The sequence below is a fragment of the Peromyscus leucopus genome, chromosome 6 (genome assembly GCF_004664715.2).
Source record: "Peromyscus leucopus breed LL Stock chromosome 6, UCI_PerLeu_2.1, whole genome shotgun sequence".
In the NCBI taxonomy this organism is placed as follows: Eukaryota; Metazoa; Chordata; class Mammalia; order Rodentia; family Cricetidae; genus Peromyscus; species Peromyscus leucopus.
Genome location: NC_051068.1, coordinates 129,582,363 through 129,596,789, shown reverse-complemented (window position 1 = coordinate 129,596,789; position 14,427 = coordinate 129,582,363). Strand labels below are relative to the sequence as shown.

At 37.9% G+C, this 14,427-nt stretch overlaps 1 protein-coding gene across 12 annotated transcripts in view; it reads left to right on the top strand.

Moving 5' to 3' along the window:
• The window catches only part of Lrrc7 (leucine rich repeat containing 7), a 479,632-nt gene that overhangs the window by 283,448 nt on the left and 181,757 nt on the right, over positions 1 to 14,427 (top strand). The window contains exon 8 of one of the 12 annotated variants that reach the window (XM_028890390.2): positions 4,011 to 4,126. The exons of 10 other annotated variants lie outside the window; for them this stretch is intronic. In XM_028890390.2, the coding sequence (XP_028746223.1) occupies positions 4,011 to 4,017 (7 nt within the window). In that variant the 3' untranslated portion in view covers positions 4,018 to 4,126. Of the gene's footprint in view, positions 1 to 4,010; positions 4,127 to 14,427 lie in introns of those variants that run through there. One more of the 12 variants, XM_028890389.1, reaches the window with a different exon arrangement.

The window sequence follows — 14,427 nt, the reverse complement described above, 5'->3', positions numbered from 1 at the left end:
GAAGCAGCAGGATGTAGATTGCAGGCAGCCTGGGAATCTGGAGGCAGTCAGGAGGCTGACAATGAAGAGAGATGCAGGGAAAGCTTCAAGACAAGGTGAGCAGGGATGGGATGAGGACACAAGTAGAGACTGCACCTGAATTAAAGAAAGAAACACTTCCTCTGGTGTTAAACCAAAAGAGTGGAGTTTAGAGGCAAGTGTGTAAGGAAGGCAGCTAACACCCTGTCAAAGGTGTTTGCTATAAAACCTCAGAAGGATGCCTGGAATCCACTCCTTTCATTGTTTCATGAATGCTCAAGGAAAAACAGAAACCTAAAATAGAATTCATTCTTGCATCCAATGGGTTTTCTCGCTCTGTCAATTCCCTTGCCATTTATCTCACTCACTCCTTGTTCTGGAGACACTTGTGGGCTTTTCATAAATAACCTCATAGTTATTTATTGATCTCATTTTGTAATGCCTTAACAGATATGTACAATATTTAAAATGTTATTATGTGCATTATAGAATAAAAGTATTTCAAAACTTGATTTAACTAGAACACAATTACATTTACTTTAATCATCCTCTTAGATTTTTTTTAACCTACATTTTTTACATTTTCTTGCTTTTAACTAAAGACTACCTGGCAAAGGACTCCACTTTATAATAAAAGCATACTCACAGTTCATTGAGTTTTACTAATCTCATGTGTCTAATGAGATTATAGGTTGTAAAAACTTTTATGTAATGTATGTTAAGAATTAAATGTTGCTTGCCTAAGGAGGTATATCTACAGCTACAACAGAACTCTTGCAAATGAAGCTCATAGATCATAGTGGAAGGGGGGTACAAAGACTGATAAAAAAAACTGAGGAACAATGAATTTGCTGTAGAGAAACTACACATATAAATCTTACAAACAAAGCTGCAAAAATAAGATCTGAACGAGGGCACCAATGTTCATGCTAATATGAAAGGGGAAAAGCTCATGTGCCCTCAATGCTAGTCAAAGAACTGCAGGCAACTGGGAAATGCTGAGACTAGGAAAAGCAGTCTTCCCCAGGGAGGAGTCCCTAGTGAGTTATCTAAGACCAAGTGATCAGCTCTGAAGTCAGATACATAGAAATAACATTACATGGACTGAGCATGTTATATTTATGCATTTAAGAGTGTGTGTGCATGTGTGTGTGTGTGTGTGTGTAAATACAAAACACACAAATACAAAATACAAAACAACAATTAAAAGAAAAAGAGGCCATAAATTTGAGAAAGAATTGAGGTGGTGAGGATATATGTGAAGGGTTGAAGGGAAGAAAAGGGGGAAAGAATGTAATTATGTTTTAAATTTAAAACTAATTTTTAAAGATATTTTAAAGGGAAATGTATCTACTGACATTAAAAAATCATGTGTACTTGTGCCCCAGCTCTAAGGTCAAGCTATATACTATAATACTTTAAGATTTTAGCTGGTGCTTAAGTTTAGCTGCTTTGATAGTGAGGTGAGAATAATGACTGATATATTACCATTCTGTTGGACAGTTTCATTCTTGTATTATTTATGACCTGTGAGAACAGCGAATGGTCAGACAGGAATCTAAGACAAATACTAAGACATGATTTTTTTAAATTCTGTAGTTACAAGGTTGCTTACTGCAAAACCCTCTGAAGAAAATACAAAAGGAGCATGGTGGTGCTCAGCTTGAGCTTGACTTCAACCATTCAGTTTGATGCACATATGACTTATGAAATTCAGTCATTGAACAGTTTGTGTATATAGTTAAGTGTGTGTGTGTGTGTGTGTGTGTGTGTGTGTGTGTGTGTGTGTGTGTGTGTAGCAACTACTAAATAAATAGAATCTGTGAATTTGAGAGATAGCAAAATAGGTACATGGGAAGGGTTGGAGGGAAAAAGGAAAGGGGAGAGAAGATGGAATTATATTTTAATTTTTTAAGAATTTTTAAGTGTAGTCATATATTTCAAATCTAGCAAAACAATATTTTTCTGTAATTTTTGCACATTCTCTTTTCTCATGTTATGACAAAATGAAAATGTGAATCAATATGCACACATTTCCATATTAACCTGCAAATAAACATTTCTTTAAAATGATAGTTTATTATGCCTAAAAACAAAAAAAAAAATGAAATCAAACTTCTTTTTTTAAGATTGATTGATTGATTATGTATACAGTGTTTATTATGTATAGAGTGTTCTATCTGCATGCCAGAAGAGGGCACCAGAACTCATTATAGATGGTTATGAGCTGCCATGTGGTTGCTGGGAATTGAACTCAGGATCTCTGGAAGAGCAGTCAGTGCTCTTAACCTCTGAGCCATCTCTCCAGCCCTGAAATCAAACTTCTAACAAAGTTTGAATACAAAATATGCACATAATGAATGTACATTGCCTGTCAAACACACCAACAAGGAATTGATTCCATCAGTGTGCAATCCCAGTGTGCTTTCACTTTTATATTCTTTGCCAGGTTCTTCTATTGTGTAATAATTGTGTAGATTTGGAGTTTCTTCTTGCCTTCTAATATGGAAGTACTTGAAGATTAATATGCACTAATTTTAGTTGTGTGCAAAATATTATTGGTAAATATTACATTTTCATTCTTTAATTGAAATTGTAAGTTCTTTTACTGTAAAGAAACACTTCTAACATGGCTTAAGGTATTTGACCATGACTTAATATTTTATAGAACCATAATTGTGCTTGTCTCAGGACTCATAATTTTCTTTGTGATTTGTTATTTGAGCATATCTACTTTTTAAATTATTTGCATTAATAAAAGTGTAACAGTTAAAACAAATAAAATATAGTACATCAAAAATTGTGAACAAAACAATATATAAACAGTTAATTGAAGTCTGTGATTTGTGGTCTCCTGGGAGTAAAGGGTAGAGGAAATAGTTTGACTGGCTGACTTAGAATGGCTTCTATGATCAGTTCTGCTCAATGAATTATCTGTGACCATTTGTCACATGTATGAACTGTAATAGGTCCAGTACAAGTGCCTGTGTAAAAATGCAAGGTTTTGAAGATGGTTTCCTTACTTCTAAACAACCATGCTGTACTATGGATTCCAGAGATAGTAAATAGTCTTGTAAATCATTTTGTTTTAATATATATTTTTATATTACATTCAAGTCTACAACTTTTTTCAAGACACAGAATGTCTATATTTCATTAAAACATGAAGAAGCTATCAAAATTTCTTATTTAAATATTTATTTGAAAATAATTGCTTGTTCCAAACCTAATATAGTCTTAGAATCAGGAATTTGTTTGTGTTTTTTTAGAAGCTGGGTCTCAGTGTATACTCCAAGCTGGCTTTAAACTTATAGTCCTTCTGCTTCAGACTTACAAGTGCTACCAGGCCCATCAGTCATAAGTTATTTTAGTATAGTAAAATGCATTCTTCTACTGAGGTATGCATCCATATGTATCTACCACTGGTATCTTTGATTTTTCTTACATAAAAAAATTTTTAAAGACACTTTAAGATTTAACTGATTATTCTGCAGTGATGGGATGTATGAGAGGAAAGGTTTACAGAACAGGACAAGTGTGTGACAAGTTCTTTCAGAGACTTCCCGGTGACACACTTGGTGAAATACCAATGGCTCTGGACTGGTTTAAGCAGCATGTATCAATCACCATTGCTTGAGTTACAGAATAGCTTGTTTAAATGAGCACAGATATTCTCAGAAATATAAACACAATATTTACTCTAGAGAATGGGATATTGATCATCCAGGGAAATCTGGCATTCTCCTTTAGGGAAGGAAGCACACATGCATTCCATCATCCAGTCATGTCCCTAAGCGTAATGACTGATATTTTACCTAATCCTAGACTTGTTCTTCCATACAATGCCTTCCTCAAATCCTATTTGAATGCAACATTAAAGCAGGTCAGCATTCTGCCTCCCAGTCATGTAGACCAAGTGGTAGTTACTGTAGTCACCTTCTGCCTCAGAAGTTCCGTCTTTTGGGCATTGAAATTGATTTTTCTCATCTTAGCAACTGAAGATCCCGAGTGTTCCCCTTGCCCAGTCACCTGAGACTGTACAGTGGCACCTACAGCCGAGGAGGAAGCAGCAGCAGCAGGAGCTTCAGCACCAGTAGACTTTGGAGAGGTAGTTCTCCCAAACCCTGTTATGAAACCAAACATTTGTGGTGTGCTACCTGCCAATAGGGGCAGCCTTCTTACTGCCTCTCTGTACACAATGTTTGGTCTTTGTTAAAATTTAACAATTGTGTTCCTGACTAGTAGAGAGATCTTACATTTCTCCCAGGGTATTCTGTTGCCATCACTTGCAATGAATATGAAATTTTACCAGATGCAGAAACCCACAAACCTCATACTTCAACTTTATTTTCCAGTGTGTTGTATAAGGGTGCTGTCGCATATAATTTGGTTATTTTTAAATAGATTAAGCTATCATTTGAAAGCTGTCTAAAAATCATAAATAAGAGGATTTTTCTAATCCGTAAAATTCTTCAGAGACTGAATGTGCCCAGTTTTCCTGCCTGATGTTCCATTGTGAGCTTACTTTGCACAATGACAGATTCCTAAGAGGGAATAATCCCATAATTCCCATTTTCTACATATAATCAAAAGTAGGACATGTTTGTTAGCTTTTGGAAGCATGCTATTCAGCAAACAAGGGTCTTCATTGGTGCATATTTCAGCTCATTCTTTCTGGGAAGAAGGAAAAACAGAATTTGTAGCCATTTTCTTGGGGATATTGCTGGCCAAATACCATTGGAAGGATCTTTCTGTTTTAAATGGAATGCATTGAATTTAAAAGCTTGCCCTCTATATTGGCTTTTTTATTTTATATTTTATTTTACTGTCTAGGAAATAACAAAATCTGATGCCTCATTCAAAAACCTATGCTATAGGAATGAAATGAATCCTTCTGACTGTTCTTGGCTTGTGTATTCTACCATGAGAATTACACAAAATGTGAAAGTGCTCTAGAATGCAAAGCCATTTGTATAAACCTCGTGTGCACATAAAAATGAATTTTGATTCCTTTGTTAAAATTATGTATAGCTTTGTTTGTCCATGAATACTTATGAATGTGTTTGTAAAGTCCTTCAATGTGTACAGCATTATTTTCAGCTGGGTGTGTTGTATCCTGACTCCTGTCATTTTGACATAATTGCACATATCTCTCAGAAACAATGTTCTGAAAATCATGTGCCATTCTTAGAACCCAAGCCATAACTCTCTCTCAATTCTTTAACATAAATCATATGATCTTGATGTGGTTATGTAATGTCTTCTTATGAATTTTCAATGCCCTTCAAATGTCACCAACATTCAGCTTCCTAAAATTTAGTTTAGAGATAATGTAGACCACTTGCCGCAAAGGCACTTTAAAAATTACAGAAATATCACTCTTCTGTTTCTATGATGTCCCAAGAAAGACACTGAATTTCCCATTGTCAAAGCTTAAAAATCTAATAAAGCTGTGACTATAGTTGACAGCAGTGTCCAGATGGTGGGATAATTATTTTGTGGACATGTCCTTACCGCAGTAAACCAGAATGCCCTCTGGTTTCATGGAAACACATAACAACTGAAAGCTTATAGAACAGAAATTGGCAACTCAGATAGCTGCTGTAAAAACCAAGATGGTTTAAAACTGACCTGGAGGAGTGACTGAGCCAGGGCTCAAGCTAATGTCACAGAATAGCCCCAGGCCCTTGCTTGTCCTGTCCTTGTGTATATCACTGCTAGTGCCTCAGCAGGTGTCAATAATCCTAAATCTGTTTGTGTCAATATAATCTATTACACATACTAACTGAACAAAACAATAAATGTGTTTATTTCATAAAAGTATATTTTAATGATAATATTTGGTTTTTAAAACTACATAAAATGGCAAGAGAATGAAATGTACTAATATGTTTATTGTCATTAAAAACACTTTTAGTGAACCATACTTTAGAAATACATTTCTTTATTGATTTTAGAATTTTATACATGTATACAATGAAATATAGTCATGCATAACCCCCATTTCTCTCCCCTGCCAGCTCCTCCATATTCCCCCAGCTAAGTGATCAGCTCTAAGTTATCAGGTTTGCTCACACACACACGTGGTGTCAAACTATCCTTTGGAATATAGGTTGCTAATGGCCACACTCCCAAAAGAAAATGATTCTTTCTCCCCCATCAGCTATCCACTGCCATTAGCTCCTCAATGTGAGGTGAGTAGAGATAAACACCCCACTTATGCTAGGATTTGGGCTGGCTTAATCTTCTGTAGGTCTTGTGCAGATAAACACAGCAGCTGTGAGTCCATAACTGTGGTAGCCATGCCCTGCCCAAAGACTGCACTTTGAGGCACTCCTCCCCATTCTCCCATTCATATATTCTCTCCTTCTCATCTTCCACAATGTTCACTGAGACTTAGTTGTAGTATGGCTAACATAAATGTGCTTTTTAAGGCTGAGCACTCAGGCTTTTATTCTCAGCACTATGCATCTCTGCATTGAGAGCTGCCCACTGCAAAAAAGAATCTTCTCCAACCAAGGCTGAGAGCAGACCAGGTTTATGGATATAAGCATAAATACTCGGATGGCAAATAGATAGTATGAACACTTAGCAAAATTACAATAGTAGGTTCTATCCTAGGACCAAGTACCTCCTCAGTTGTGGATTTGCCACTAGGACTACAGTACCAGGCAAGATATCCCCTCCTGGAGGATAGGCCTTGAATACAATTAAAAAACTGTTAGTTACCCCATAACATTTACATCACCACTGCTCCCTTGGGCATATCTTATCTAGCAGATCAATATCTCAGCATACAAGGTCCTGGGCTGGGTAAGAACATTAGTGTCCTCTCCCCTCAAGAACTTTCATAGCACTAGCTGCTTCTATGAAACCTAAACAGGAGGACATTTCCAGATTCATTTAAGAGTGATTCATTATTCTATGTCCTGTAGACAAAGTGTATGGTATTATTAGCAAACAGAGTCTTATCATGTAGTTGTGATGGATGACCAAGGTCAGTAGCCCTAGCCTGTGTTACTTTGGAGACCTTAAGAACCTCCATGACTAATAACTCAGAGAGATATTCCATTCCTTGTACTTTGATTTTCAATCAACATACCATGTCTTTTGGGAGAAACATTGTTCACCCACACAGGGTATGTACATTCAGACTCTTTTTATTGTATTTTAAAATTCACTTACTAACTAGCAGGATTCCATAAAGTTTTTCATATATCCGTTTAGTTAACCCAGCAGCCACTGTGCCCTCCTCTTCCCTTCCATGGATTTCCATCCTCCCTTGCTTTGGGTTGTCCATCTCCTTCATGCTTGGTCAGGAGAGGGTGTGCAAGTGTGGGAGATTTAAATTTTCTCAACATAAATTTACGATTCTTCTACATTTTTGTTTAAAAATGTGAAAGAGATACACATGCAATTTGTTTAATTTATATCATTCTTGTTTCTGGCATTAGCCATCAGGATAAGTTAGATAAAGATTAACAGTGTGGTTTTTGGCATAAGAACAAATGTCATGGCACATACATAGAAGGATTGCCACAAGTTGAGACCAGCCCGGGCCATATAGTGAGTTCTAGGCAAGTCAAGGCTACAGAGCAAAACCTGCTAGGGTGGGGCACAAATATGTAACAGCTGAATGCACAGAAAAAGGCAGAACAACCTGAGGATGTAGAAACTGCCTACTAGCTCAAAGTCTCTTAGGGTAAGGTCATCTACCAACCCAGAAATTCCTATATACACACACATATACTCACATGCCATACCCACCCTTTGATATGTGATGAAACATATAAACATATCTGAAATTTAAACTTCTTTAAATACAATGTTTTATTAATTCTTTAAGAATTTCATATTTTCATATTCATCTCACTTCCTTATTTTCTCCAAGAGCCCCCTCACCAACCCACCTAACTTCCCAACTTCGTCTCTCTCCCCCTCCCTGTGTCTGTTTCTCTGCCTCTGTGTGTCTCTATTTCTCTCTACCTTTCTCTGTGTGTCTATCCCTGTATCTCTATCTCTCTCTGCCTCTGTCTCTGTCTGTCTCTCTATCTCTCTGTCTCCCTATCTCTATCTCTGCCTCTGTATGTCTCTGTCTCTCTCTCTCCTCTCAGTTTGTGTTGACCAGACTACTCCTGGATGTAGGTCCCACCTGGAGTCTAGCCAATTATCAAGGTGTCACACCATCAAAGAAAGATAACCCCCAACAGCAACAAAATGAAATGACTCCTCAGCTAGAAGTGGTCCTTCATCCCACTCCCCTTCTCCATGCTGAGATCTTGTCTGGCTTGAGCACATGCAGGTCTTGTCCATGCTGTCACCATCACTGTGTGTTCATGTATGCTTCTGTCTTGTTCTGTCCGGAAAGCACTGTTTCCTTGAAGACACACAACCTCTGGCTTCTACAGTCATTCTACCCTGTCTTCCACACAGATCCCTGAGCTTGAGGGGAGGGCTATAATGTTATGTCCCACCCCAAAATAGGATGAGCAAAGAGGGAATAACTTGTATATCCAGGAAGAGTTCCCAATTTTATACTATAATGTTAAACATTGCTTTGTAGACAACAGTGTGGTTACAATGAAAACGTTTTAGTCAGAAGAAATTAAACTAGACCTGTTAGTGGTGGGACTGACTTTATGAAGAAAGAATTCATAGTTAACCTGTGTGCTAAGGAAGCAAAGAACATACACTATCCACAAGTCATTTCTTTAAAACTAGTTCATTGAAGTTTGATGCTGTTTTCATAAAAGTAGTTTTTTTTCCTTTTATTTTATTTTATAATATCATTCAGTTCTACATATCAGCCATGGATTCCCTTGTTCTCCCCCCTCCTGCCCCCCTCCCCTTCCTCCCAGCCCATCCCCCATTCCCACCTCCTCCAGGGCAAAGCCTCCCCCAAGGACTGAGATCGACCTGGTAGAATCAGTCCAGGCAGGTCCAGTCCCCTCCTCCCAGGCCGAGGCAAGCGTCCCTGCATAAGCCCCAGGTTTCAAACAGCCAGTTCATGCAATGAGCACAGGGCCCGGTACCACTGCCTAGATGCCTCCCAAACAGATCAAGCCAATCAACTGTCTCACCTATTCAGAGGGCCTGATCCAATTGAGAGCCCCTCAGCCTTTGGTTCATAGTTCATGTGTTTCCATTCATTTGGCTATTTGTCCCTGTGCTTTATCCAACCTTGGTCTCAACATTTCTCACTCATATAAACACTCCTCTTTCTCGCTAATTAGACTCCCGGCGCTCCACCCAGGGCCTAGCCGTGGATCTCTGCATCCAGATTCCTCAGGGAATTCCTGGGGTTTCTGGCACAACTATTAGGGTGTTTGGCCATCCCATCACCAGAGTAGGTCAGTTCTGGCTGTCTCTCGACCATTGCCAGCAGTCTTTTGTGGGGGTATCTTTGTGGATTTCTGTGGGCCTCTTTAGCTCTTTGTTTCTTCCTTTTCTCATGTGGTCTTCATTTACCATGGTCTCCTATTCCTTGTTCTCCCTCTCTTTTCTTGATCCAGCTGGGATCTCCTGCTCCCATGGGCTCTCTTTCCCTCGACCCTCACCCTTCATTGCTCCCACTCATGTCCAGGTTGTTCATGTAGATCTCAGCCATTTCTCCGTCATTGGGCAGTCCTCGTGTCTTTCTTGGGGTCCTGTTTTCCAGGTAGCCTCACTGGTGATGTGAGTAGCAGTCCAGTCATCCTTGTTCCACCCCTAGTATCCTCCTATGAGTGAGTACATACCATATTTGTCTTTCTGAGACTGGGTTACCTCACTCAGGATGATTTTTTTTCTAGATCCATCCATTTGCCTGCAAACCTCATGATGTCATTGTTTTTCTCTGCTGAGTAGTATTCCATTGTATATATGTGCCACAATTTATTTATCCATTCTTCAGTTGAAGGGCATCTAGGTTGTTTCCAGGTTTTGTCTATTACAAACAATGCTGATATGAACATAGCTGAGCAAGTGCTCTTGTGGTATGATTGAGCATTTCTTGGGTATATGCCGAAGAGTGAAGCCAAAAGTGTACAATGGAAAAAAGAAAGCATCTTCGACAAATGGTGCTGGCATAACTGGATATCAACGTGTAAAAGGCTGCAAATAGATCCATATCTGTCACCGTGCACAAAACTTAAGTCCAAGTGGATTCAAGGACCTCAACATAAACCCAGCTACTCTGAATCTGCTAGAAGAGAAAGTAGGAAGTAGTCTTGAACACATTGGCATAGGAGATCACTTCCTAAATATAACACCAGTAGTACAGACACTGAGAGAAACAATCAATGGGACCTCTTGAAACTAAGAAGCTTTTGTAGAGCAAAGGATACAGTCAACAAGGCAAAGCGACAGCCTGCAGAATAGGAAAAGGTCTTCACCAACCCCACATCTGACAGAGGACTGATATCCAGAATATATAAGGAACTCAAGAAATTAGACATCAAAACGACCAACAGTCCAATTAAAAAATGGGCTACAGAACTAAACAGAGAATTCTCAACATAGGAAACTCAAATAGCTGAAAGACATTTAAGGAATTGTTCAACATCCCTAATCATCAGGGAAATGCAAATCAAAACAACTCTGAGATACCACCTTACGCCTGTCAGAATGGCTAAGATCAAAAACAATGAAGACACTTTATGCTGGAGAGGATGTGGAACTAGGGGAACTCTCCTCCACTGCTGGTGGGAATGCAAGCTTGTACAACTACATTGGAAATCAATATGGCACTTTCTTAGAAAATTGGGGAAAGTAGTCTTAATGAAGCATTTATGCTATGAATAGAAAATATGCCCATTTTTAGCTATATGAGTCAGTGTTATTCAATAAAGTCTATGCAGTTATCACCAGAACCCAATTTTGTCCAGTCAAGTCTCACTCTTACCACTTCTTTCTAATCCTAGCCCCCAGGAAACCACTTGTCTATTTTCTGACTCTATTAAATTGCCTGCTTAGTATATTTTGCATAAATGAAATTATATTAAGTCTTTAATATTTGGCATCTTATATTTTTAATATTTCTGAGGTTACTGCCAGGATGTTAGTAGACAAACAGAATAAAAATATTTCATGCCAAAATAGAATATAAACAATGAAGGAAGAAAACATGATAAGGCTATCCCTGAGCCTGCTCCAAGAGTGAAAGATTTAAGACCAAAGCAGCCAAGATAAGAAGACAACAAAGAACTTGGCTGAAGTAGAGGAATCGCCACTGGACTTCATGAAGAAGCTGGAACTGAGTATCCATGCAATGAGGGAAACATATCACAGGACTTCACCCAGCACTGAGGAGATGGGTAAACCTGATGGGTCATATGAAAATGAGAATTCAGAAGAGTGGTAATGTGAGAATTTCCTGTGAGGGTGCACTGTATAGACAATTAGAAAATATTAGTAAGTACCATGGACCAAATAATTAGAACCTTTCAATCACAACAAATAACTGTGTGGGGAAATTAAACATCCTTTCCAACAGCCATATTGTAATGAATATTTTGGGCAGTGAATATGGTGTACAGAGAAGCAAATTGCTCTAATCAGATCAAAGGAGAGTGAGCACTGTAGAAACAAAGATGGAGAAAAGAAAGAATTAGGAAATGAATTTGGAGGTAAAATTCAAGGGACATCCAACAATATGTGCTTTATTCTCAGTGTATGTAGGAAAAAAAGTTGATATACTCAAATGTATGCCAGATCGTTTCTTAATTGGGAGCTTCACCCTGTGACCCTGAGATTTAATTTGAGAATGATTTTCCAGACAGAACATGTAGGCATGTTCTAAGTCAGCCAAAGATAAGTCACAAGGTCAAAGCAGAGCATCTCCCTGAGAAGAGGAGTAGACACCAGCTTATCTGGTAGCATGTATGAGTTGTACAAAGTCCTTGGCTACATGTAGCATGCATATATTAATACTCCCTCCTCTCCATCCTCCCTGAAAGCCCCTTTTACCTTCATGTCCTTTTATTTTCCTTAGTCCTACATATGAGAGGAAAAATGAGATACTTGTCTTTGTGAGTACTTCACTTAGCATGATAATTTCTAGTCCCATCCATTTGTGTTACCACTGCATCGTATGGTAGTTCCATCTTTAAATTTTTTTGGAGCCTTCTCGTTGATTTCCATAGTGGCTGGAATAAGGTACATTCCCATCCATGATATATTAAGGGTTCCCCTTTTCCTACTTCCTCACCAGCATTTGTTGTCATTAGGGTTTGTATTTTTTTATGATGGCCATTTAATTTGAGTGAAATAGAATGACAATATAGTTTTGATTTGCTTTTCCCTGATGACTAGAAATATTAACACTTCATCATGTGTTTGTTGACATTTTTTAAATTTATTTGAAAAGTGTCTGCTTAAAATATTTGCTCTTTTGTGGATATAAAGAACTCAAAAATATTAAATACCCAAAGAGCAATTGGTACCTGCTTCTTCTTGAACATAAATGTCTTTCTTTTATTATTTTGACTAAGGTCCAACCTAAACATCAGTGTCTGGGTGAGGACCTCCCTGCTTCCCAACCTCAGTCATTCTGCCATAAAAACATATGGTATGTTAGGTGTGAAATCCCACAATGGTATCCTACTATAGGTCATTCCAATAGTCTTGGACTCTATAGAGGCAGGACAGCCTTATTCAGTATTATGTCTCCAGTAACAGGAAAAGTGATATGTCTAAAGTCATTGTGGTAAATGGATAGAGGAGCTGTGGCAATTAGAGAAAATATAATTCCTTCAGAGTGTTCAAGCCTATTATATAGAATAAAAACAACCAAATTAAAATATCTAAGGGTATTTTATATGTCTCTTCACAAAACTGTGAAACTATACCCAGAATTATTCTCATCAAATGCCTAGTGCATTTGAGATGTCCATTTCAGTCATACTGTGACAGATTGATTATCTCCTGTCTGAAATGCATGGAAGAAATTATTTGAATATTTTATTTTCTTTATTTTGGACTATTAGCATATTAGCATAATGATATATTTTTAGAAATGGGACTTCAGTCTCAACATAAAATTCACCTATACCTAATAAGCACCTTTTACACAGAGGCTAAAGATAATTCTATATGATATTTGTAGTGAGCCTGAGCTTTAACTATGGCCTGTTACATGAGATCAGTTGTGGAAATTTTCACATGTGCCATTGTATAAGGGCTCAGAAAGTTTCGGATTTGGGAATATTCTGGATTTGAGACCTTCAGAATATGATTAATCAACCTGTGGAACACTGATAAAACAAAAATGGTTGGCATTCTACAACCAACAAAGGTGTAGGGACTAACTCACTTTCAGTTGAATTACCATCATGGCAAAAGCTCAGACATGCAAAACAAAATAAAACAGATGGTGTTACATCCAGATGAAAGAAAATCATCACTTCAAAGAGACATCTTCATTCCAATATTCACCTCAGCCAAGCTGTAAATAAATATATGTGGTGGAGTGTATGTACGTGAGCAAGTGGTGTATATGAAGAGATCAGTATGTGTATGCCAGAGATCAGTGTAAAGAGTCTTCTTCAGTCACTGTCCATCTCATATTTTGAGACAAAGTCTCTCACAGTACCTAGATCTCATGACTTCTATTATGTTGGCTGGCCAATGACCAGGATCCAACTGTACCCATACTCCCTCACCATCCCTGGAATTGCAGACACTCAGCACTGCACCAGGATTTTTCATGGTGATCTGAACTCAGGTCCTAAAGCTTTTGTATCAGGCATGTTACCAACTGAGTCATCTCCCCAGCCTCTTGAAAAAATGTTTCAGTTTACATTTGAACAGAATTTCTCCATTGTGAAATATAAGCATTCTTATCAGCCTTCTTGGTGTACACTTGGTTTCATGGAAGAAGTAGTCTATGCCAAGGATCATCTTTTACAAAAACAGAGATGAACAGGAAGCTGCTAAATTATGAAAACACTGGAAGAGTCTTTTGTTGGGGCCCAATGGCCATTGAGAGAAACATCTATTCCAGACTGCATGCAGTACAATCACTAGATCAGAAGGATATTTTTAAAAGCCTCATTAAGGTGAATTGTCATGAGATAATGCCCATTTGATTTTACCTAATTGAGGCAGGAGACTTTTGACTCTAGTAATTAATAAAATTGCTAATATTTGAATTTGAAACTATTTACATAGATTAACTCATCAATTCCTCCCAGTAACAACCACTCTGAAGCAGAGGCTGTCACCATTCCCATTTTACAAAAGCAGAAACCAATACACTAAGAAACATCTTGCCCAAGGTCACAAGGCTAGCAAGGTAAAGGATTAAACCCAACAGCCTGGCTCTTAACTACCATTATGCAGGTGCCCATGCAAATTACATTAAAATTTTAAAAATTTATGGTATTTTCAGAAGTGTAACTATGTTGAAGATATATTGATCTCAGAAAGGTT